Source organism: Cryptomeria japonica, chromosome 9 (assembly GCF_030272615.1).
Source record: "Cryptomeria japonica chromosome 9, Sugi_1.0, whole genome shotgun sequence".
Classification (NCBI taxonomy): Eukaryota; Viridiplantae; Streptophyta; class Pinopsida; order Cupressales; family Cupressaceae; genus Cryptomeria; species Cryptomeria japonica.
The window spans coordinates 347,823,472-347,849,918 of record NC_081413.1 but is presented as its reverse complement, the minus strand read 5'-3'; the positions used below and the strand labels follow the sequence as shown (position 1 = coordinate 347,849,918).

The window sequence follows — 26,447 nt, the reverse complement described above, 5'->3', positions numbered from 1 at the left end:
AACTTGTTCTGACTTTTTGTATGTTTGTTTATTGGCTGTTTTCTTCCTTTATTTTGTTGTATATCTTCATCCCAATGGATCTATTCTGTCGATGGTGCCCATTAAATAAGACATGTCATGAATACAACATGGTCTTGGCAAATGTAAACAACCCTTAAGAAGATCAAGTGTTTCTCTATTTCGAAGGAAGGGTGGTGCATTTTCATGCAGTTTCATATTATTATAAAATGGCACAAATTGAGAAAGCTCAGCATCTGCTTATTTATCATTTGTTTTGACTAAAAATAACTTTTTGGCAGGCTTATTTGTCCCTTTCTGATGGAACTGCGTCCGTGACTGGATTCATAGCAATGATGATTGATCACTACAATATATTGGTGAGTAAGAGTCAATCATAATCAAAAGATTTTGAAGCATTGAGAATTTTTTTTCTTGCAAGCAGTAAATTCCTCCTTTCTGTAACATGTATGTTGCTGTTATTGTGATTGTTTTGATTTTCTTTGGAAAATAAGTGTATAACTGATTTTTTAAAATAATTTTAATGGTAGATTTATATGGTGGCACAACAAAAGGATAAAATGAAGAAAATCTAGTTTCTTCTAATCTTTATTGGTGCTTGCAAGATTGACCTCTTTGGTCCCTGAAATTTGTTCCTTCATAAAATTTGAAAACATTTCCAAAAGTATGCAACACCCCCATAAAAAAGACTTGGAAAGTATTTTTGATAAGAGAACATGAAGGTTTGTTTAAAAGTCTAACTTACTTTTAGTTCTATTCATAGGTCTTAGACCAAAAATTTCTGACAAGGCAAAAAATTGGTGAAACTTAATGGCTTAAAAAAGTACTTAATTTCTTCAAAAGCAATTTTTTTTTTCAAAAATAAATTAAAAAATATATCAAATGAGTCTAGAAAACATGGGGAAGGCTTTCCTATTAGATTTGATTCTTGATTAAAAATGTAGTACCAAATTGCATTATCATGCAGAGCCGGATACAACAGTAAGCTGATAACTATTATTCATTTATGTTGGTTGTCTTTGAAAATCATCATCATACATTACATATGTAGGCAAGTCAAAAATTACAAGTTTTGACAATTTTCTCTTCCCTGTTTTAGTGAAAAATTGGGGAGTTAGAGTGTTTGGTCCTTTGACTTAGTTGTGGCTACCTGCTTGGCCTAGAAGACTCTGCCTGTAGCCCCATCTTACTACTAGATGGCAATGATTCCTCCTTTAGCATGTTAATGTCATCCAACGATAGTGCAATCTCTCTTGCTTCTATTGCAGCCACATTCTCCCTAGGGAGGCCTCATCATCTTGCACGATCTAATCTCTGTAAGTATCAGTTTGGTCCAAATCAATAGACTACTCTGATTGAAGAAAACTGCTGAAGAGAGGATGAAGGGCATGTAAAAGGGTCCTGTGGTGTTGCAATGGAACTTGTCTTTGAATTTACATCTAATTATCTACCTCATTGTTATCACTATTGTTGTGCTCATTTTTGATGTCAAACATGAAAGATCAAAGAGATCTTTTAGAGGCTGTTAATGCTGTAGAGCTCTCATTTTGAACTTTATGCGTTTGAGCAAACTAAATTTAGAAAAAAAATAAAATTACAAACTCACTATGTAAGTGTTAACTCTGTATTAAAATAAAGGTAAAAGAGAAAAATAAAAATGGACATCATATCTTAGTGGTGGAAGTCTTAAGATCAGAGAATGCTCCTTTCAGGTTCCTAGCTGGGTACACTGTGAATGCTTACTCTTCAAGCCTCAAGGCTGAAGCTGCTAAAGCCTAAAACAATTTAATTCAGTAATGATTGAAACAGAAAACCAGGTGGCAGGACTTTGAAAGTAATGGCAGGTCTCAAAAATTATACAACACCTTGAGCTCCCTTGCATCCTGATGATGGATCACGGAGTGTGATTTGAAACGTTGATGGTTAAAAATTTTACACGATCAAATCCAGAAGCTGTACACATTTATTGAATGGATTGTGGAAATCTAATAGCTCTGAGTAATGGCAGGTCTCAAAATATGGAAAAAAAGACAATGAACAGCTGTTACACTTGCAAATGAAATGTTAAGTATTGTGTTTTTTTTATCATATTAGGGTTGAATAATTGATGTGGCATGGTTTTTTGGACCTCCATGCCCTTTTCAAAACATTTGTTTCATCATATAATTTTTTTTGAAAACAGTTTTTATTTTCCGTCCTGGACAATTTGGTGTTGTTGGGATGGACAAGGGATGTCTTAGATGTTTCCCATCCTGGGGATGGCTAGACGTCTTGTAGCCATTTCCTGTTTAGATATGCCATTTTGCGATGTTTTGGCAATTTGAGAGTTTTTGGGAATAGCTAGGGATGTCCATTGGCGTCCCACGGTTTTTGAAACACTGACTGGACATGTGGTTTAAGGGCTGGGTTTGTATCTCCATGGAACAGAGTATATTTTCCATCCTATGTTTCTTGAAATTCTTTACTATTGATTGAGGTTTTCTTTAACTTCAAAGCTGCTTCGTGGATGAGAAGCTTTCAGAACAAGGGTGCTATTAGATACACATTCTTGTTTGGTAGCTTTTGAAGCTTGCATGATTCATGGTCAATAAATGCCTAGGTAGGACTCACTATCAAGAGGAATAAACTTCCTGTAATAAGGAAGCATTACTACACCTAGATTCCCTTCGCCTAAGAAGTCACATCTGATGGGATTCTTTTCTGCCATAATCAACCCATGAGTTGCATGCAGCATTATCTGCTGCCCTGCTTATAAGCAGTTGCATAGATGAGGAGGATGCACAATGGACACGAACCTGGATCATCATTATGACAATGGCTTCAATTCAGACTTGGACTTTGTTGTGCTGGAAGAAAACTGTTAGGGTATAAAATTTTAGAATAGCTTGTAGGGAAATTGGTTCTAGGTTTATGTCTGTAACATGGATTCACTTAACTCCTTTTGCTAGGTATCCCCATGAAAATACATTGGGATGGGACTTAGTCAACATCTCTTGCAGAAATAATTTTTTATTAAACTCCGATGAAGTATTATTATGAAAAATAAAATAAATATTCTTTTTCTTTTCTTTTAAAGTATGTAGTTATATCATCTTAATGAAAATGACTCTCTTTAATTTTTTCTGTATTCGATTCCACATATTCACCAAAAACTATGGTCGTGCAGGGTCCACATATTTATCAAAAACTGCGGATTCACTTAACTCCTTTTGTTAGGTATCCCCGTGAAAATACATTGGGATGGGATTTGGTCAACATCTCTTTGCAGAAATATTTTTTTATTAAGCTCCCGATGAAGTATTATTATGAAAAATCAGTTAAATATTTTTTTTCTATTCTTTTAAAGTATGTAGCTATATCATCTTGATGAAAATGACTATTTAATTTTTCCTGTATTCTGAGGAAAGCTTGGAAAAATAAGATAGAAATTATCTATAGTGTTGTTTGCATTTATCAGGAGGGGAGCAATAGTGATCGGGACAGTAGTGATGGCTCTGGACGACCTCAAAAGCAAAGTCGATTGAAGCAGAATCCAAACAGTGCAAATAATTATGATGGAAGCTATACAGGTTTGTTACAATGTCGATCAGGACCTTCAAATTATGGGTGCCAGTCTCCTGTGAAGAAAAGGAGGTCCAGAGGTACAGTGTTTTGTCATTTTCTCACACATAACATTTGTTTACATGTGATTTACCTAGATCTGTTTGCTGTTTTCCTTAGAAGTATAAATCCTGCTGTGCATGATCATACCATCTTAGGACCTAAATAGACTGGTCTATTTAATTGTTATTCTCTAGATAGAGTTGCAGCTACCATTTCTTGGAGTTTTATTTTAACAGTTTATCGTTTGAAGCTGTTATGAATGTGTAAATTTGTGATTCTTTATAGATTTAGCTTTTGCAGGATGATAGTTTATGCTTTTTAGTTTTTTGTCTTGGGCTTATTATAATTAAGATCTGTGAATGATGTTGATTATGTATGCAGTTTTTTAACTTTCATGATAACTACTTCCTACTTGTGGTCTGATCCTTATTTTCATTTGAAAGGTGCCATTTAAGATATTCAGATGTTTTAAAAACTTTGTCGACATATATCTTTTGCATTTATGCATTTGAAATGTCAATCGATGAATACGGTCATCCACCCCTCGTTATATGGACATATAAGTGTGGAGATATTGGTTGTATCATCATGTTCTTGGAATTGGGAAAGCCAGTCGTTAGTTTTTTCCACCAGTCTGCTCTTGCATGATGCCAGTGAACATCTAGTCACTCCAATATTAAAATATTCCTGTTTGCATGTTAGAGTTGTACTATTTGCACCGGAACTTTGTTAGTCAGGTTTGCCATAATGCTTTTGCCTATCTGGGTATTCCTTTACCAGTTTCAAGTTGAAATAGTTTATAAGAAAGATGGAAAATGATTTTTATTCATGTAAAATACTTGATGTTCTAAAATTATTATACTTTAAACTATCCAAAGCAATTTACAAATTACTCATTTGTAAAAGACAAGACTGACTGATCTGCCTTATCCTCTGGATATGGAGCATTCCTAAAAGCTCGGGAAAAGAATTAATCTCATTGTGAATAAGGATATCTTGAATCTATTGGGTGAACTATCTAGCATGTTTGGACTTGTTAAACTGTTTAACCTTCTAGTTTTAATTCTACTAGAGATTTCCTCAGTCCTAAATGTGTAGAAGTTGTTTCGCGAAGGCAAGAGAGAAATGAATACTGAAGATGTGCTAGAATGAAACTCTTTTTTTTTCTGATAAAAATAACTTTGAATTTTGAATGAGTGAGTAAACAAGATGTCTATATCAGATAAATGAAACATGGCAAAATAATGAAGCTTGTTATTGAGCATGATTTCACATTTCCTAATCATGTCAAAAAAGTATGCATTCTAAGATGTTAAGATGATTTGTTGTCCTTATTAGCTTTTGAAATGTATAAGAAATTATTCCCTCTGTTGCTACCATTATTTTTAACTGTTCGTCTAGCTGAGAAATTTATCCTTAAAATCTTTCCATTATTTGTGTTTTGCTGATTGAGTATGCTTACTGACACTTTTTGTTAAATGAAAGACATAAATTGTATGGTGTTTGAGACTTTGCTGGATCATTTTTATTGATTCCCTACGAATAGTCAAACTGGCTGCAGGTAATCGGCTACGTGTTGTTGGGAAAAGAACACCACGTTTTCCAGTTTCTTGTAAAGTGGAAAGGCACAGTTCTGAGACAGTGCTGTTTAGCAAACAAGAGCCTGTCTCTGATGATGATCATGATGATTATGATGTTGCTAAAGCTGCTGCCCTGACTTTAACAGCAGCTTCACAAAGGGCAGCATCTCCTCAAATTTCACGAACTCCAAGCAGGACTACACTGCAGATGAGATCATCTCCTGTCCGAAATGGCGATTTAAAGGTACACACTTTTAGTTAACTATTGTAGCAACTAGCCATCCTTGGATTCTGTAGCACCTCATCAAATTGGATTCATGTTATTGATCATTTTGGGGTTAAGTAGTTTGATATTTTACATGATATTCAGGGTTTTCATGTACGGAATGGGTCTGGGGGTTCTGCTATCAAGCATACAGGGTCTGCAATGGATGAAGGCGGTTTAGAAGGTAGTCAAGAAAGCAGAGAAATAGGCAATGCCAGTATTAGAAAGGCAGATGAGATGACGTTGCCTGAACCAGCTGGTGCAGAAGCTGCAGGCAATCTTAAAAATAAGCTGAGAAAGCTGCCTATAACAGAATCAAAGCAGCAGGGATTAGAAGATGAATATTTTGATGACATCAAAGAAGAGTGCAGCTGCACAGAAGAGGGCATTGGAATTGAAGATGAGAAGGATGAAGCAATGGACACAGAGGCAGTAGATACCAGGAGGAGAAAGAAACCTCTCCTACAAAGGTCAAGAAAGAGAAGCAGACAGTTATTTTGTGGAGGTACATAAAAAATTTCATTGCTTGTATGCTTGTGATCTGCCTGAATGGTCAAATACTGTCTTCTTTGAGGATTGTTTATTTCAAATGGCTTTATAATGTGGGGAAATTTCATATTATGCTCTAAGTTGTTGTTGAGTTACCGCATGCAATCAATTTATGTTTGTTCTGTAAGAGTAAGTTCCTAGAATTTATATTGTTTATGCTACTATAGTTTTTTGTGCTAGAATGTCTAGCAGTATTATGAGCAAGAGTACATGATTTTTTTGTAATGGATAGATTTAATGAGTATACAAAACTTTGGTCCTATTCCTTGAGTGTATTTTAAAATGTTGTTACTTGTCCAAGGGGTTGAATGTAATTACTTAAAGCGCTGACTTCTCATTGTGGAAATCCAAGTTCAAATCCTAAAGGTATTTCTACTATTGAATTCTAAGTTGTGACTCTTGGCCTTACATAGTTGGCTTCTAGTGTGGAGGTGGTTTCTAGTGTGGTTGGTTGCTCAAAAGGAGCTGATATCAGTCCTGTTGTCATGCTCACAAGAGCTTGTCTTGGTCTCAGTTTGATGCTTGTATGAGCAGAATATTTATAAATGATTAGCAATGTATTAAAATATATTATTGCTTAGATTTTTTAAAATTTTTTTATCTCAAAAGATGGGAAAATCGGACATACATGCATCTTAGGCATCTATGCTGTAAAACCTGATTCACTGATTTTTTCTTTCTTGTCATTTAAGTTAGAACTTTGTGCATTTCTCTCTCAAAATTGAACTCTTTGGGTTACTCTGCTTTGCTTGCACAAAAATGCAAAGTGAGTGCGAACATCTGAAAATCCTCATTTTTGTACTTAGATTGGAATCTTCAGACTTGGGCACCATTTTCAGGCTTCAGTCAAACTACTCCAATAAATAGGTAAAAACAAAATTTGTCACCTCCCCTGCAGACCATTAAAAAACCATCACAAACTTTATTGCTTATGTCAAATCAAAGCATGTTTTCTGCAAGTCCATAGTAGGGCTGAGGTTGCTAAGAAAATCATGGGAGGTGGTGAGAAGCCAAAAAAAAAAGCACTCTCCGTCGGCAGTTCAAGCAGTTGAACACAATCAAATGGATGACTAATGACCAGTGTTCCCTGATGGTGCATTTTCATGAGTCTGGGTGTTTGTGGACTTGGAAGGGAAATCCCCTAAAAAGGGGGATGCCTCCTTTCTTTTGGTCTTTTTGAGGATTTGATCGTGTCCCCTTGCCATTCCCTGGACAGCCTGACGTCCCCTGGCCATTTTTGGGAACTTCAGGGTGTCCCCACATGAAATGCATAGATTATGATCCTAGCTTTTTCAGTTTTCTGATGTGATAGCTTACTTGAAATACTCAAAACTTTTATTTAAGTTGAAAAACATTTTAATCTAAAAATTAAACCCTTGGACTTTCTTGCCTATTGCGCATGCAATGCAAGCCATGCACAAAATCCCTGAACTCTGCAAACCTTTAAAATTTGCCATTATGATTCCTTTGTTTTTGTGCCAACTACCCTTTTCTCACCTGGATTGGCTATTAAATATGGATTGACGTTAGTTTTAGCCAATTAAACTTGTTTTTTCTCTGCTACTGCTGTTGTCAATTCTTTTCCTTTGTTTGCAATTTTTGAGAATTGCCCTGTATTCTTCATCACCTTTTTTCATGTTTTTCCCTGCATTTAGTACACCTGGGTTTTGCCGTACAATATAAAGATAAAATATAAAAAATGTATAAAAATATGTTAGTGTTTTAAATTTTTTTTGTGTTTAAAAATAATTTCTGTTGTTTTTAAAAAATGTACCTGGGCTGAATGGACAGGTCCAGGATGTGCCCTGGTTGTACCCAAGCCTGCCAAAGCTTGGGATATAAACCTGGGCTGTACCAGTTTGTGTACAGCAGGGTGCTCTGCAGTTCAAGGTCTTATTTGACGTTGCCTTTGAAATCCAAAGTGAAGGGTGCCAACTTAAAAGTTTCTAGAGTGACAAAGCTCTTTAGCAATGAATTAGAGGAGGCTGGTTGTTCCCCACCTATGTTTCTGTTGCATGACCTAGTTCTTTTGTCTTTGTTGAGGCACTATGATCTATATATGAGAAGTTCGTGCACCTTCCAAAGTTGAGTTTGCCTATCCATTAAGGCAATCAATAGCCTTTGTTTGTGTCCTGTATGCTGTTGCATTTTCATTTTTCTAAAGCAACAGAATATCATGCTAATAGAACTATGTATGATTTCATCCACCACCATTTGATTCTTCTTGGCACAAATTGTGAATTCTTGCTGTTCTTTCTGGATTCCATTGTGTTTGTATTTTTTGCATTCAAAAAATACAACCACAATCAAATCCAGAAAGAACAGCAAGAAGCAAAGTGGATTGTGGAAAACTGATTACATCAAACAAATTGTGAATATCGTATTGGAAATTTGGAGTAGTTACTCCTACATGTTAATTACTTTAATGGATAATATATCAGTATAATTTAATGAATATTTTTTTAATAGATAATTTACATGGGGTTTGTATTGGGGCCACTGCCTTTGAAAACAAAATTAGCAATGCATATACACAATCGCTTTTTAAACATGCAATCTTCATATAATTTAGGTAGAGGGTTTTTTTTCTTCGATTTTGTTTTCATGTTGCTCATTGTGTCCATCCTTTCTTTGTTGGTACCACATATGGGACCAACTTCTCACCCCTCAACAATCCATAGAATCAATTTTGGGCATAAAGCTTAATTGGCTGAAGAGACGATAGAAAATTGTGAAAAAATTGCGATTAATTGTAAAAATTGGAAATTGCCAGTTTTGCTCTTTTTTTCCTCCATTAAAATGTGATTTTTATTTAAATCATGCTAACCACTGATATTTAGATTTTTTTGGTGTCTAAAGGGTTAAAATCCAGAATAAATCCAGGGAGCCACGGTAGCCATTTCGGCTATGCAAGCAGTAGGGGCTTGTGGCCCATGTGGTAAGGTGTATGTGGTAAAGCATCAGCCTTGTTTGTCACGCCCCTCTTTTTGGTTTTCATTCTTTTTATTTATTTATTTATATTCAAACTTGCTTAACGGAACCAATTGCAAAGTGGAGCTACAAACATCATTATTTGGATTGCAATTAGTCGTAAAATCAAATATACACAGAATCAAGATATAGTCATTGTAGTAAGAACAAATTCGATCCCAAGTCGGAAATAAAATGTTTTGGTGGAAAGCATATTTGATGTGGTGGCCAAGCTAGAAAGTTTCACGATTAATTACATCTATTGCGAGGCCAACAAAGTGGTTAGTAGACTCGCCAACATGTCAATCGGCAAGATTGAATTTGAAGAGCAATCATGTGATCACTCATGATGACATTTTACTTTTCTTATTTGAGTAATAATTTCAACATCGATAAATTATCTCTGGATCACCCTAAGTGGTGTTCAGAGCTGGCCAAGGACGGATTATAGAAGGAGCATAAGTTCTCATTAATCGCAATGCATGTAAGATGCCTTAAATAAGATTAAGTCCCATAATGATACCAATTGGCGATCATTCTAACAGTTGTGTCTTTGAATCGGAAGGATGGACACCCCAATATGCCTTACTAGCTCTCATAGATTGATGGCCTTTATTGGAGAGATTAAGGGGAAGAGGTTGAAGGATGGTTTTGAAACCCATCATGGGCTGATTTTGCATGCAGTAAGAGGAGTGTCGTGGGAAGCATTCATGGACACTGATCATAGATATAGGGCTAACATGGACATCTCATCCATGTTTTTAGCTTCCCTCATTGACCTAGGGGAGTCAATGGACTCGGCAAGGGATTTGTGCAAAAGATTTTTCAGGAAGCAGTTTCTAGGCAATTTAAGGGATGTGCTAGCAATGGTGTTCTAGGGAAGAGTCACCCTTTTGCCAAAGGATTTCTTCAAAATCAAGGTGTGAGGTTTGGAGGTTGAGTGGTTTCTTCCAAAACATCAAATGCTCATCAAATATCATGTTAGTTCAAACGAGGCAACACAATCATTGTCGCCAAAAGCATCCACACACATTGATCATACAAAAGCCAAACAAGAGCTCACACACACAGAGCAATGCATCGATCTTTACTTCAATGCACTCCTCCCTTCCCCATCATTGCTATCTTGTAGGAAAATCTGCGTTGTTTCTCAAGGGGATTATGGGAATGGAGCGAGAGGAGGGATTCAATTGGCTTCAAGAGTTCATAGTGGAGAACATTTGGACTGAAAATTTGATTTCCCTGTATTATAATATATCTAGGACATAGTAATCTAGGACTTGTTGATATAATCACTAGAAACAATGTTAGAAATAATGCTCCACTTTGCTATCTTCAGGAGCAATGCATATGCATTCAGCAAAAGTAGAAAGCTTCAACCCCTGTTTTGATAATTGTATACCTTGGGGGACAGTAATGGCAAAAGCCATAATAGAAAACATGTAAATCTTCTTATGATAACATAAAGGGAGCAGACCCCATGTCTGCATTTTACCTATTAAAAAAATATAAAATTATAATTATATTAATATAATATAATATAATATAATATATATAATATAATTGTTATAGATATATAATAATTATATTATATTAATATACTATGATAATATATATACCTTGGGGACAGTAATGGCAAAAACCATAATAGAAAACATGTAAATCCTCTATGGTAACATAAAGGGAGCAGACCCCATGTCTGCATTTTACCTATTAAAAAAATATAAAATTATAATTATATTAATTTAATTTAATATATATAATATAATTGTTATAGATATATAATAATTATAGTACGTATAATTATACTATGATAATATAATATAATTATTTTATATCTATTATATTTATATTGTCATAATATAAAAACAATAAATAATAAATTTTTTTAATGTAATAATAATATTTTGTTTTTAGATCTGATTTTTTCAAAAAATCATATAGTTCTGATTTGTCAAGTTTTTCCACAAACAGTTTTTGTTGCTATGGAAGATGACCTTAATTTGGGTACACTTCCCATAAAATCATAGGACATCATTTTTCTCTCCCCTAAGATCCTCTGGCAGCTGGTTATGCTCCCTTCATCCTGGTCCTTTGGGAGAAGCAAACCGTGCTTGCAATTCAAACTACATGTAGAGGGAGGCTGCACCATCCGAGCAGACCCCTCCATGCTAGTATTGCTATCCTCCACAAAATCACCCTCCCAATTCTTTTACTCCCCTCTAGTGACATAGGATGACTATATGAAGCAGAATATAAAGATCCTCCCACCACCCGATCTTGAGTAGAAGCATTTTGCCTCCATGTTTCCATACTGGGTTTTCTTTTTGATTTTGACATCCATTAGACAAATGTCCCATTCCAAATCAATTCTAACATCAAAATGCCTACTTCTCATAATCAAAGGGCTACTTCCAAAAATCATCACCTAGTTTCAAACTAGCATCAGTAGGAAGGCTAAGGCACCAATATCAGTAGGAAGGCCTAAGGAGAAGTCTAACTCCACCAAAATGTGTGCACTAGTAATACGTGTATGCCTTAGAAGATGTTCAGGGAAATAGAAATAAATTTCTCCAAAGCAATACTAATACATTCCAGAGTAGAGGAAAGCCAAAAAATGCAGTGGCAGATTTGGCAGTCTTACTTACATTGGTACTAGTTCAAAATTTTCCATAGAAGGTGTCATGTCCCCACCATGTTAGGAAGAATCGCTGCCATATTAACCAGATTAAAGCCTTTATTAATATTAACCCCTGGCATTCAATTCCACTATAGAGGTCGACTGGGTTTATTTGTTTGGCTGACCCAGGTGGCTGAACTCAAATTAATTTCTAGGTTAAATCGCAGCATTAAATAATAAACCTGAGCGACTGAGTAGTAGAAGGAGGGCTGACTCGATAATAAAAAATATAATAAAGAAATTGCTTATGACTATTTAAGGGTCAATCAAGGCAAAATAGGAAGGGCCAACCTAGGGTAGGAATTTAAGATTATTATTAAAATTAGTCTCCCCAAGCAGCACAATGAAGAGCAATGTGTCTTCTCAAAATTATAGGACATGACCTTTCCCACTGTGGAAGATATAAAAAGGGAAGGAATACAAATTAAAAGGAGATTACCCCGCAGACCAAGATATATTATTATAGTAGATCAAGGAATACTATTACAGCAGAGCAAGAATATATTTAGAGCAGACATAAACATATCATTACAGCAGACATAAATATAACACTATAGAAGACATAAATATATTAATGCCACAGACATGAATATATATTGTTGAGCAGATTTGAAAGGTAGAATCTGCAGATTTGAAGGAGACCTGAATTGAATCCTGGAAGGATCAATGAAATAGAAATAGAATAGCATCCAATCTGAAATAAGGAATTGAATGATAAAAAGAAAGAATTCTGGTCTGAATGCATAATAAATTATATAGTAGATTCCAAACACTTCATCTGACCAACCATCTCATTATGGAAGGTATAATAGAATACCTGTAAGGGATGCAAGTAGCACAAGGTTCCATTCAAGTAGAGCGACCCCGGGTGGGGCCAGGAGGCCGAATGTCAGGTGTCTTTACGTGTTTTTGGGCTTGATGGAAAAGAATAACCTCGAGGCGCCTTATATGATGTTCCAGGGGACTCCATAATGAGGATAGGTTGTATGGGAAGTGTTATTGGATCCCACATGCACATTATGCAATGATGATCAGGTCTCTCTTTATAGCATTGCTGGTTATATGTTTCTTCATCTTTCATAATGATAACTAACCTGGATGCAGGATCTAAATAGAGACATAAAGAGGCAAGTTGAACTTCCTTAGTATAATTCATACCTCAATTGGTGTTCTAGGGCAAAATATAGGAATATCCCAATAGGGGACATTACAGAAGGATTCAAACCTTTGTACGAAGGCTTCATTAAGTGATGAGCATTGTGCCAGGACCAGGGACACTTCACTAGAATCCTGCCTCTGTCCTCTAAATTTGAGCAAAGCATAAATTGCAAACTTGTAGAGGTACTTGGATAGTCATTGAGTACTAGTTATTTTTTTTTGTCCAGTGAGCTTTTTGCAGGTTGAAGTTGAAAGTTGTAGAGTATGACTTTTTCTAAGTTGCAGCCCTGAGCTTGTGGCAAGCACTCACAAGTACTTGATGAGATTGTAGGAGAAAAACATGAATGCTGAGTTTTCCATGTTTTTTTCTGAGCTTTGAATTTGAGTTTTTTTTTTCCTTATGTTGTTGATATTTTTTCCAGGTTTTGTCGAGTTTTTAAAGTTGGGGTCTGCTGAGACCAAATTTGCAAACTATCTAACAAACTAATAAAAAAAACCTTTTGCACAAGGACAAATCAATCATATAGGATTACCAAGAAAGGGCTTCCATGTAGAATTACACATTTGTTTAGCTTTGGAAGGCTTGACTAGAGATTATTGAAGAACAAATAAGTGCGACCTTTTAGTAATGATTAATACCATCCCAATTTTCTTCTCCCAATTCTAGAATTGGTATTGTCTGTGCTGCCTTAATCAACCTTTCTCACCCTTTCTTTATTTATGATTTGCAGAGAGTGTTTCTGCATTTGAAACAACTTTAGCAACATTATTGGAGGGCTTAACCCCTCCCACCACAGTAGTGGAGTAAGCAAAGGGGCAATCTCTTTCATCTCCATCTTCATTTTTCTTTTTCTCACCTCCCATTCCCAACTTTGCGCTTTCTAAAGCGTCCTTATACAGTTTATGCAATGCAAGCTTTACTAGAAGCTCTTTGTCCTCTTCCTACAAATGCTCACAGACTCTTCCACAAACTTTAGAATGTTCTCCCTGTTGGAATCGTATGCCGTTGTGCCAAAAGCTCGATCTATCAATGCCCGATACAAACGCCAGATTTAACCCGACTTACGGGAGGCGGTTAAGCCATGTCACAAGTCCCCAAGGAGGTGCTGACGACCATGTCAACAATCTCTCCCTCAACACCGATTGAGCCTTCAGCATCCACTGAAGGGAGACTTGAACTTGTGACCCAAGGATCTGATACCAATTGTTGGAATTGTTTGCCGTTGTGCCAAAAGATCGAACTATCAACACCTGATACGAACGTCAGATTTAACCTGACCCATGGGAGGTGGTTAAGCCATGCCATGAGTATCCTTGAGGAGGTGCCGACCACCAAGTCAACACTCCCATCCTGCCGGGGCCTCTTTCCCTACTTCCAAACCCAAAACTGGCCATTGTTTGTTTTCCTCTAGGGCTTTGCATTGACTAGAGTTAGCTCTAGAGTTCACATCATTACTTCTTTTAGCTTCTCTATGTGCTTCGCTTGTTTTTTTTTACAAGATCAAAGAAGTATTGTTTGAAAAGTTAATGCATATATTAATGTATATATTGGAAACTAAAAATAAACTTTTTAGTAGTTTAGATATTTATTTATCTTTAATGAATGTACAATTATGCTACAAATTTATAATCACTGTATGGTGAGTTATGCCTATGCACTGGTCCACGTACTAATGTTTAATACAATATAATGATAGATAGGATTCGTAAAAGAATGAGGTTTCACCCATGTGATGTAAATCCATAGAGCTCTTCAACAAACATATAAGAGTCATAAGTTTGGGCTAGCCATGAGGATCCAGTAAATCATTAATGAAATGCTATTTAGGTGGTCCTTGAAGTGTTCTTGTAGGGCAACTGAAAATATACCAATGTAGATACTGAGGAAACTAGCCTACTTGCCTCAAGGGACATGATGAAACTAGCAATGTCAGAAATTTTTGATGCTAGAATCTGACTTATAACGGAGACTTTTAGGCTCTTCGTTAAAGTCTTGAAGAAGCAACCACGTTTTCTGTGTATTATGTTATAATTCTCTCTTTCTGGCTCCTTAAGGAAGACAAATTATTCATTGGGTTAAACAAGAGAGGCTTCATGACTGAGGTAAACTTTTTCTTTTTAAATTTGATCATTTCTCTGTTTCTGTGTGTCTATATATATATATATATAATTTTTTTTTCTATTGTATGTATTATGGATTGTATTTTTATTTTTATTTTGATATAAGTAAATTGAATGGATGGTATTTTTATTTTGAGGCATGTTTTATCTTTAGACCTTAGTTTATGGCGCTCAATTTATGGTTAATGCTATGGTGGTACGTCCTGTTTGTTTATGTTTTACTTTGGGGTTTATCCCATATGTTGTATTGTTTACTGTTTAAAAAAATCTTGGTTATGTAATATATAAAGGTTTGATGCCTTGCACTGTGTCCCGTCTTCTCCAGGATTTAAGTCCTCATTACAAGAAGGTATTCTTGATTCGGGTTTGTATTTCAACAAGTGTAGTGAAACAATCAATATGAAAGGGACTTGGATTCAGGAATAGCGAAAACCTTAAATGTAATCCATTGTGAAATTCTCTACTCAACCACCATCCTTCACAAATGGCTCGTCCATTATAATATAAATAAACCCTTGAGTTTCTCCATAGAATATTGACAACTGGTAAAATAAGGGCCCTGGCATTGATGTAACAATTTTGAAATAACTTCATTAGTGGCTTATATTTACTAATAACAACTGGAGCATCCTTCTATAAGAGAACATAAAAAACAACAGAATTATCCTAAGGCTAATATCTATAATGCTTGTGTATTCTTAATTACAAACATTCTTTCAGATATTTCTGGGTAGCAAGTGATTGCGAAGAGATTAAATGCTTGGAAAAATGGGTTATAGCAGGATGGGACAGTCACAGTTTTGCAAGTGTATTCTATTATTGATTTCAAGGTCACAGATTATTTTAGAACAGAATATCAGATGATTGAAAAAAAAGATCTACATATAATGAACTTATATTATTCTAACATCTGGAAATTGCTTTTAGGAGTTGAACAGTCACAAAACTATGAGAATTGTGGCAACACTTTCTGAGGTGAAGATCGTTGTATTGCCTTTAGAAGGTGTAGACACATATAGCCATTGTGAATTAGGAGCTGAATGTAGTATGAAACAAATCCTTATTCATTTCTCTGATTATGGGGGCTTTTTTCCAGTGTTCCATGGAAATGCGTTTCCCCCACCAGGCCCAAGTCCCCCCGTCCCCGAAGCCCGTCCCGCATTCCCCCGTCTCCCCATCCCCAACGCCCGTGGAACACTGCTTTTTTCATAATAATTGACAATGATGGTAATCAGCTTGATTTGTGAAAATGTTGTGTTTAAGAGGACCAATGTATTGCATGTCTATGCAATATAGACTTTATGGTGCAATTCAAATGTCAAGACAGTTCTAGACCAGAGTCAAATTATTGAATTAGCTCTCCATTGAGTAAATATATGTTTCTTTTTGATGTTATATTCATTTGCCCTAGGTTGGAGCAGAAGCAAGTTTTAAAGTCTAGCAACTTAATCAGTGATATTTGAATGCATGTTCTGACGTCTTTATCCCGATGGTAACAATTTTAAGCTTTAGATGGTTCCTGATGGTGGAGAACAACATCGGAAATATTGAACAGATTAAATTGTAAAACCATTTGGGACTACTTTGCAGATTGGCTTGTCTCAATTTGCCATGTTACACAATCATGGTTGCGGCTTTTAAGCAAATAATATAGCATGCAATTGAATCATTGATCATAACTATGCCACGAGTGAGAATATCGTGGGATCTTCCTTAAATGAAATTTTATTATTTCTGCTCATCTAGTATTTTGATAGAAGGCTTTTGAAGTAGCAGGTTGTTTATTCCTATCCAACATAGGTGCTTAAAAGCATTAATAGTTTTGGTGTAGATAGACTATGTTTGAAAATAATTGGAATAATATTCACAACTTAGTGATAATGGCAAAAGTTGGGTGCTAAGGTTATTTTTTTCTTTTGCAGATCAAAGTTTTGGGCTTAATGCTTTGGCAACTTTGGCAGAAGTAACACTAAATGGACTTATGCCATCACCTACCGCTGAATCTGGTAATTCAAGTTTAGTTGCTATTTCTGAAAGTATTCATGCTGTAATTAGCCTTGCTTTCCAAAGACCATATCAAAATGGTGCTGGGGTCTCATAAGTTGAAATAAAATATAGTGATTTGATAATTATTGTATTTTCCCTTCCCTTCCCTTCCCTTAGGAAGGTCAATTTGGTAATCATGAAGGAGTCTACTGAACTTCAGAGTCATCCTATAAAATATTATTTTCAAGGCATATTATAGGTGATGCGAGACAAAAACGGTTTTCTCTTGCTCCTAAATTGTAAGATGATGTGCCTTTTTGTATAAAAGAGAATATTCTGTGCCATCACAGGGGTTGTAAGTGTTTGACAAACTATCATATAGCATTAGGCTATCATCAGTAATTGACATCTCCTATATAAGTCATGGCTTTCTATTAGGTTCACACATAATAAGTCCAAATAGAAAATCAAAACTCTTGCACTTTTTAGAGCAAACAATGACCTTGAGGAAGAGGAAACTGCTGAATGTCTCTTTATCCATATGTAACAACTAACCACCCTTACCGTATCTGCCTTCGCTCTATTAGCATCTTAATCATGGATACTTTAACAAACAAGCATGTTGTCAACTTAGAATCACATAGGGGAGAATGGCAAGGTTCCCCTTTTGTAATCTTCTTTACCATTTTCTTTTAGTAAAAATATCAGATGACATTAAAGAGTGTAAACTAAAAGCATCATCTACATCCTTGTACATTGCATGTTATATATTCCAACTAATGAGTTGCTACCCTTCTTCTTAGGCAACTTCACTTAATGGAAGTGAGGGAGCATGATTGACATGATTGCCATCATCTCTATTTTTATTTTCATTTGCTTTTGAAAATGAACTTACGCTTCTTCTTCTTCTTAGGCCCTTGTTATTTGGTGACTGTTGCTATCTAATTGGTCAAGAATTTTGTGGGTGTCATAACTTTTGACAGTTTTTGCCTAGTCTTTCCCAATATATTGTTTCTGACTCTGCTCTACATTTCTTCAAATGTAAGTTGCAAGTTATTGTGCATTTGGTCTTGCAGTCCATCAATATTTTTGTTGTTATTTGAAGGGATTTTGGTAGCCAAGTGAAGAAAATGCATCGTTGCGTCAAAATGGAGGAGAATTGTTTTCACAATTACTTTTCTTGCTGCTCATTTTATTGAATGCTGGATGTGTGGCTATGAAATTGTCTGAACTTAGGAAAACAAATAAATGAACCAAAACATATGGAGAACAAGAAAATTTATTTGAAAAGTACATAGTTGGCCCTGAAAGCAGATAAATGGTAGCCAATTTTGGCTTCTCCGGTCCTTTATTGAAGATGTTTAGATGATTTTTAATTGCTGCCCAGAACTGGAAAACTGTGTGGAAACTCTGGCTTTGGACCCAAAGATTGATGGGCATGTTTTCTAGCGTTTTAATTTTATAATTAAACTATTAAACATCATTTTTATGATATTGCAAATGAGGGGTTTTGTTTGGGAGTCTTGCCCAAAAACTAAAGCTATTAACAGTATTGTTAACTATGGGTCATAACATAGTCACACAGTAAAGGTGTAAGAGACCACCCCTGTTGCCACTTTTTTTTGGGGCACCTTTCTATTAAATACTGAAGGACTTACTGTTTAGGCATTTCATCAAACATTCGTATGCATATGCCAATAAGAGGAAACTGCTGTAGATTACTGCTTAACACCAATCTTCAGAGTTTCTTTCATCATTTCTTAACCCTTACCACTTTTCTGCAAGTCTGAGATGGATAATTTCTTGTTGCAGATTTGAATGAGTTTAATATGTTTTCAGTTTACAAGAGTAAATGATAATGCTTATCCTGTATGCATATTGCTTAGAAAATACAAGAAGATTGATTGACTGGTATATTCATTTGCATTTCCAGAAATCAAATCATTTAAACAGCAGAGGATAACAACATACAAGTTAACCTTCACTTGCTGTAGCAGAAATAGATTTTTAAAAATATGGTCAGTTCTGAACATTCACGTTTCCTTCAATAATGTAGACCATGATAAACTTCTCAATAAATGAGTTCCATGCATCCAAATGCAAACTTTAACTACAAATCTCAAAACCATAGAAAGCTGTCTTCAAAGAAGACCTCATAAATTTCTGCAAACCTTGATTGTTGGATCTACTGCAAAATCTGAGTGACAACACCAAATATTAGCTTGGGTAGATCTTTCACCATCAAGACAATTTTCTCCTAGAGGGTTTTTGTCCTTAAGAAGGCTGAGATAAACCAATTCCAATCTCCAGAATCACAGGGATTTTCACGCAGAGAAATAATAATCTTCCACATATTGAAAATGAGCTCAAAAGGTCTATTTATAAGCTTCAAGTCAAACGCTCTAATTAAGGTTTTTTTAATATTTATTTAAAATAACACCTTATAACTCCCTAGGTGGCCATATAAAGTCACTTTATTAAATTAAATAACTTTAAATATTTAATTTAAATTTGAGCTTTTAATGTTATCTAAAATAATGCCTCAATCATTAATTAATGGAATCTCTGACTAACTCAAAATATAAATATTGTCAACTAACCAAGTCGGTGTCCAGATTGACACTTACTATAAATAGTATTAAGGGACAAAGTGTCCAAAATCCCTCTAGAAAGTGTCATTCAACTGCACTAAACCATTTGAGCTTACCGGCGACATTGAAATAGTCCTTTGGTCAGGCTGACACAAACCCAAAAAGTCAGCTCCAACTGCATTATAAGAGAACCCAAAAAAAGGGACATTATGGTCAGCCCTTCCCAAAGATTGCTTATCCTCAAGCAATGCCATTACAACCCCACAATCATCAGATTGATCTAGTAACCAAGGACGATCCCAGTGTCCCAAGTCAATCAAGGAGATTTGTAGCACCATCTACTCAAAACACTATCTGAAAAACTCTTGTAAGAAGAGCAATCAGATATTGCATAAACTCAGTCAACTCCTTAGGGAATTGCTTTTCGAAAGAATCTAACCATAACGCCATAAGAATAATCTCAAGAAAGTCAACATTGCCTCTCTCATCCCCAATAGTAGTTGGACTACAAACCCAAGTGATCAAAGGGTTCCAAGTCAACCTCAAAAAAGAGCTACCATTGTGCCACAACAACACTCTCCTCTCTTGGAACTCCCAAAAGTAATCCTGAAGTGACTTAAGAATTTGGGCTCGTTGAATGTTCTCCTTAAGTGACTTAAGAATTTCTTGGTTCTCCTGAAGCCAATCCTGTGCCAATGGGGCTCTACTATCCCCAAGTGCCAAATCCATAAATGTCATAGCATCATAACCATATAGAGCATGGAAAGGAGACATATCAATAGACATATGGTGTGTCGTATTGTAGCAAAACTCTCCTAAATACAACCAACAAACCCATGCACATTGCTGTCCTGCCACATAGTTGCGCAAGTACCCCTCTATCCATTTATTCACGATCTCAGTTTGCCCATCAGTTTGGGGATGGTAGCTAGTGCTAGGAGTCAACTCTGTGCTAGTGAGTCTAAACAATTCTTGCCAAAAGAAACTCATGAACCTTCTATCACGGTCACTGACAATGGTCTTTGGAAGACCATGAAGCCGAAATATCTCTCTAAAAAATACATCAGCAACTTGTGAAGCTGTATAATCTGCTGCTATGGGAAAGAAATAAGCATATTTAGTCAACTTGTCCACTACTACATATATGCAATCTTTCCCTTGCACCTTGGGAAGTCCAGTGATGAAATCCATTGAAATACCTGTCCACTTTTGCTCCCTAATGGGCAATGGTTGCAGCAGACCAGCAGGGTACGTATTTTCAGTTTTATTTTGTTGGCAAGTAATACATTCCCGTATATGCTGTACAACATCATCTTTGAGGCCCTTCCAAGTGATCCTCTCTCTAATCTGCTTGTAGGTCTTGCCATACCCCTGATGTCCTGCTACATGTGTGTATGATAAACATGTAAAATCTGATTTTTCAGTTTAGATTTCGGAACCAAATAAATTCTTCCCTTATAGTAAATCACATCATCCACAACCGTGTATCTATCATCCTGAATGATCCCATCCATGATTTCACAAGCATGCTGATTTTTGGAATATTCTATCGAAAGTTGAGATTTCCAATCAATTGAGATTTTTGGAATATTCTACCGAAAGTTGAGATTACTTTTAACAATAAATTTCCTCTCAACCAAGTACTGTAAAGTATGTGCATGCATGATAGCCAACATTTCTTTGTCATATGTAAAGTATAATTTTTCATTATCTTTCAGTTTCCTAGGCTCATATACAATAGGATGATTATTTTGCATGAGAACTGCACCCACACCCTCTCCCAAAGCATCACATTCAAGCACAAAAGGTTGGGTCAAATTAGGAAGTGCCAACACATGACAAGTACTCATCACCTGTTTAAGTCTATCAAACACCCCCTGTGCCTCCTTTGTCCAATGAAATGCCCCTTTCTTGGTAAGGTCTGTCAATGGTGCTGCAAGCTGTGAGTATCCTCTAACAAACCTTCGGTAATAAGCACAAAGCCCAAGGAAACCATGTAGCTCGGTAATAAGCACAAAGCCCAAGGAAGCCACCAATCGTATACAACTCCCTCTAATTGTAGGACAACAAACTTGTTGTGACCTTTTTCACACATTGCCCCATTGCAAATGGGGACCCTCTCTTTTCCTGCTTTCGAGGGTTTTTGTTAGTGCATGTGGCCTTCCGCTTTAGTTTTGCCAAGCTTTGCTCAGTTTTGAACGGTTGGAGTCCTAGAGATTGAAAGTTTGCTTTTTTGCTTTTTCCTATTTTTTAGGAAGTTTCATTTTTGGTATTTTTAGCCCAATCCTCGGTATGGCTATTTTTAGAAAGTTTTCCCTATTTTTTAGGGATGCCTGCTTTTTGCTTTTTTCGGAGTGGGGACCTAGGGTTTGCACTGATACCACTAACCTGCTTCGATCGCGATCAGGAATTTCCAAGTTTTGACCTAAAAAGCTAGGTTCCTACATTTTAGGGGTTAGGATGCTTGAGATGGTTTGCTTGAGTATGGATTTCAAATTTCAAGTTAATCTAGTTAAAATTGATAAAATTGTGAAATTTTGCAATTTTCCAAATATTTTTCTTTGTCTGGCTAATGAATGATGTTGAGTGTTATGGTAGGTGATAAAACTCCGCCCTTGGTGAAGTCATTCAAAAGTCCGCCATGTTGGAGGGAGCACAAAAGTCTGCCATGTTGGTGGAGATGTCACAAAAGTCTGCCTTGGAGGTAGACTAAAACTCTGCCATGCTTGAAGAGGGAGCATCAAAGTCCGCCCTCCAAGCAAGTGGCCAACCTTCCAAACTTCGCCTTGCCTAGAGCCTTCAAAAGTCCGTCGTGGTGGTCATTGCTTCAAAAGTCCGCCTTGAAGTGGGAGCGCAAAACTCCACCCTATGCTCAAAGAGGTCTTCCAAAACTCCGCCCTCCTTGGTGTCTCTCCAAAGTCCGCCCTATGGAGATGCTTAAAATGTCCGCCCTAGGAGGAAGGCATAGGAAGTAAACATGAGAAAGTCTGCCACAAAGTGGGAAGCCATCAAAGTCCGCCTCGAAGAGGCCATCCAAAACTCCGCCCTATATGATAGAGGCTAAAACTCCGTCTTGGAGATGCTCAAAAGTTCGCCTTGGTGAGAGCCTAAAAGATGAATATGACAATGTCCGCCATAAAGTGGGAAGCCTTCAAAGTCCGCCATACTCAAACATGAAGTGGCTAAACCATCCAAAACTCTGCCCAAGCTATGATGGAGGTAGAGGAAATGTCCGCCCTAGTCTTGGAAATTGAGGCAAAGAAAGTCCACCCTCCTTGTGAAGCCTTCAAAGTGTGCCCTATGGATGGAATGAAAGAAGTTTAAGGCAAACAAAACTCTAACATGATGATAGAGGCACCTCCAAACTCCGCCCAGGCATCAAGTTGAAGTCTCAAAACTCCGCCCTACTCTTGGAAGTCAAACAAAGTCAACATCAAGTTCAAAATTGAGTTAAAATATGAGTGATGTCATCAAATCTTCATAGAGTTCGAACTGCTAACTGATTTAGAAAGTTGAAAAAAGAGATATTCGAAGATCAATGAGCTGGGAAATCAAAATGGAAACTTGAGTTTGAACCTTGAGTCAAAATTAGAAAGAGGATATTTGCAGATTGAGGCAATTTTTAGACTGAGTTCCAAATTAGAAACCTTTTGGAAGATGCCAATCTATAGGCCTAGTTCGAATATGAAGAGGGAAAACAAATTAGAAAGTTGTAGAATAAGATCTTCAAACTTAAAGAGATGACAGCACAACTCGAAATCGAATTGGAAACTTTCTGAAGGTTGAAGTCAAATTTAGAAACATGAATTGGATGGTATTTGCGTGTTTCTAATTGTGAAAACCAACTTCATTACAAATACATTCTTCATTTCTTCATTCTCACACAAGAAGTTCGAACTTTTTGAGCAAGCTAAGGAAAACATTGAGAATTATTTCGCAGATTGAAGGTCATTTGGAAGAAAATTTTGGTGTTGCAAGGATATCTCTTGCAGTTTGGGCAAGCTTCTTGAGGAATTCTGATTTATTAGCTTCATTCTTGTCAAGTATCTGCAGATTTTTGGAGTGGAACTAGCTGGTAGAAGGCAGATTCGTTAATTTTTCTCTGTTTTCGTAAGATTCCTTCTATCTCCTAGCCTTATCCTCATTCAGTCGAAGGTGAAGTTGGTTTTAAAATGCAGATTTATTGCATTTTTCTGAGTTTTCCAGATTCGTTGGAAGTAATTTTTGTGGACTTATTCAAATTTTTAGTGAGAAAAATCATTTTGTTGACTAAATGGAATGAGAGTTTTGAACTTGGCCTTTTGGATTGCAATCATAAATGTCCTTAGGTATGAAAATGAAATAAAATCTCCAAGCACTTAGCCATTCGCAGCCTTGATTTTCTTTAATCCAAAATCTGATTTCTAACTTAAGCTTCATGTTTACTTGCAGATTTTAGGCACAATGAACTTACAAGTAGACAAGCATGCTCCTCCTGAGTCGAGAATGGCCTCGAAATGGAAGAATATCAGCAACACTAACCTCGGGCATATCAATCTGAGGGAGTTCAAGAAGCGGTTGTTCGGTTTAGATAACCTCGTGCCTACCATGACTGCGCGAAAGATGATGAAGGGTGGCATCGTGCAGTGCATTGAGCTGGTAGCTGAGTGCGCTAGGCACTACAACCCTGTTAGTAGGGATATTGTCGCACCAGATGGAAGAGTGTTGGCAAACATCAGCGATGAGGCCATCAGGGAAGCTTTCAGAATTCCAGAATATCATAATGCTGTGTACGTAACCAAGGATGAAGCTGATCGCATGTATCAGGATCATTTGGAGGAGTATGACGCCATCGTCAATCATTCCTGGCTGGACAAGCCAAGGAAGGGTGCCTCCAAACTACAGAGGAAGAGCTTGGTGAGGGCGTACTTCAAAGAAGATATTGGAGATATGATTGTCCTGCTGAACAGGATAATGGGTAATCCTCAAGGCGCTCCATTTGAGCCCTGGATGTATTATTTCATAAATGAAATAATGAATGGAGTTAAGATGATTGATTGGGCTCGAATGATAAGTGATAACTTGGACAGCCAACTGAAGAATCTGGAAGCGAATAGGACCTTCTTCATGAGCTCGTACTTGTTCTATTCCCTGGCTAGAACCTACAGATACAAAGGCCTCACCTGCAGAGGGGAAGTGGGAAACAAAAAATCAGTTTCCCGTCTATGATTGTTATCCCCAGCTTCACATGGAAGAAAAGTTCCATTTCAAGAGGGTGAATGATATATTTTTGATGCACATCACACAAACGCTGCAAGGTGGACTACATCAGCGACTCTCTTTTAAGAGTCTATGGACTTTATCAATAGATTCGGATATAGGTATATTCAATACTCGAAGTTCACTTACATCATAATTCAGGGGTTTTCCAGATCTCCCTATAAGCTCCCAGCTTACCCTACCAACCGAGTTGTGCTACTAGAGGTTGTGAGGCAATTAGAGGGATATATGACAGTTCAAAGAGATAAGCAGAAGAAGGCAGGAGCCTCCTCTCTCATGATTGGAAATGGACTAGAGATGTGCCTGTCATCACAAGTCGCTGCAACTGTTGAGAAAGAGCGTCTTGGTACCCTTTTTACCAGTACAAAGCAATAAAGAATTTTGATCCATTCCATAGGATGAAAAGGGTCGAAGGGATGACATTTGAGCACAAAGCTAATTTGGAAGATTATTGGGCTAACGCAGCCGATAGTTTTGAAATCAGGAGGAGATTTTGGTCAAGGATTCCCTTGAGCATGGTAAGAGCAACGAAAGTATTCAGAGTTGCTGATCAAGTAGAATACAGTCTTGAGCTTCAATAGCCAGGCTTTGAGAAGATGAGGAATGAGCCACTAGCCTTGATCGATTGGTCAGAGGGAGAGAAGTCAGATCTGGCAGACCTTATGAGGTCGGTGGTCGAATACTCTAAGTGGTGGACATCTGAGAGGACAAAACAATTGAAGTCTAAAGGTGTGGCTCTGACCTATGATTTAATGGGAGTAGACAACTCTTTGTCCTCCAACCCTTGTATTTCTGTAGGCAATGCTCGGAATCCAGAGAGTGTTGGGTCGTGGAAAAGGAAGGAATTAGTTGGAAGCTCTAGAAAGGCCAGGGGAAAGAAAATTGTAGGGGAAAGAAAATTGTCGGGGGGAGACGCGAGTCCAACGAAGGTCATTCCATTTTGAGTGCCGCATCTGTTGTGCCTGATCAAAATGTAGTTGAAGAGCAAGAGATGGACACATATATGGTAAATAATGAAGTGAGAGTGCCTTCTCCTTCAATTGAGGAAATAATGAAAGAAGCTGTCCAAAGTCTGGACAGGGAGCATGTTTTAAATGCAGCCACAGAAGTTGAAGAGCTTGAGCCCCTAGTAGTTTTCCTTGATGGTATATTTACTGGACCAAGAAGGACAGATGATGGGTTTGATCAAAATATTGTGGAGCAATCAATCATTCCTGATTGGTTGAGGGAAAGGATAAGGGCTAAGGTTCCTAAGGAAACCCATTTTGAAGAGAATACAATAGCATTTCTGGCAAAGGTAAATGAACCTGTCATAGTCAAGCCACCTAAGCTAGCCAAAAAATTCTCTTTGATTCAGACGGATAGTGCAGGGTTTCAGACAGTTCAGATAGCTGTGCCAAAGGAAGGAAAAACTCGGGACAATATTGCCCCGGAGGATTATAAGGTTACCACTATAGAGTTGGGTAAGCCTACTCAGGACCAAGAAGTCTAGTACTTTGACGACTCTTGCAACGCCCTCAAAGCGAGTCTAGCTCAGGAGAAGGAGGAAAGAAAGAAGGTTGAGGAAGAGAACCAAAAGTGGAGGAAATATGTTCTCCATCTCACCAGGCCACTCAACCATGAGATACCGGTCACCCCGCCGCAACCTCTTCAGCAAGAGTCAATGA

The 26,447-nt window shown here is 37.0% G+C and overlaps 1 protein-coding gene across 6 annotated transcripts in view; it reads left to right on the top strand.

Annotated features, from left to right (window-relative positions):
* LOC131029708 (protein ALWAYS EARLY 2) overlaps positions 1–26,447 on the top strand; it is a 98,271-nt gene that overhangs the window by 20,865 nt on the left and 50,959 nt on the right. For 5 of the 6 annotated variants that reach the window (XM_057960319.2, XM_057960318.2, XM_057960315.2 and 2 more), the window contains 5 exons: positions 300–377; positions 3,476–3,659; positions 5,168–5,445; positions 5,572–5,971; positions 16,867–16,950. In XM_057960319.2, the coding sequence (XP_057816302.1) occupies positions 300–377; positions 3,476–3,659; positions 5,168–5,445; positions 5,572–5,971; positions 16,867–16,950 (1,024 nt within the window). The remainder of the gene's footprint in view (positions 1–299; positions 378–3,475; positions 3,660–5,167; positions 5,446–5,571; positions 5,972–16,866; positions 16,951–26,447) is intronic. The other variant, XM_057960317.2, reaches the window with a different exon arrangement.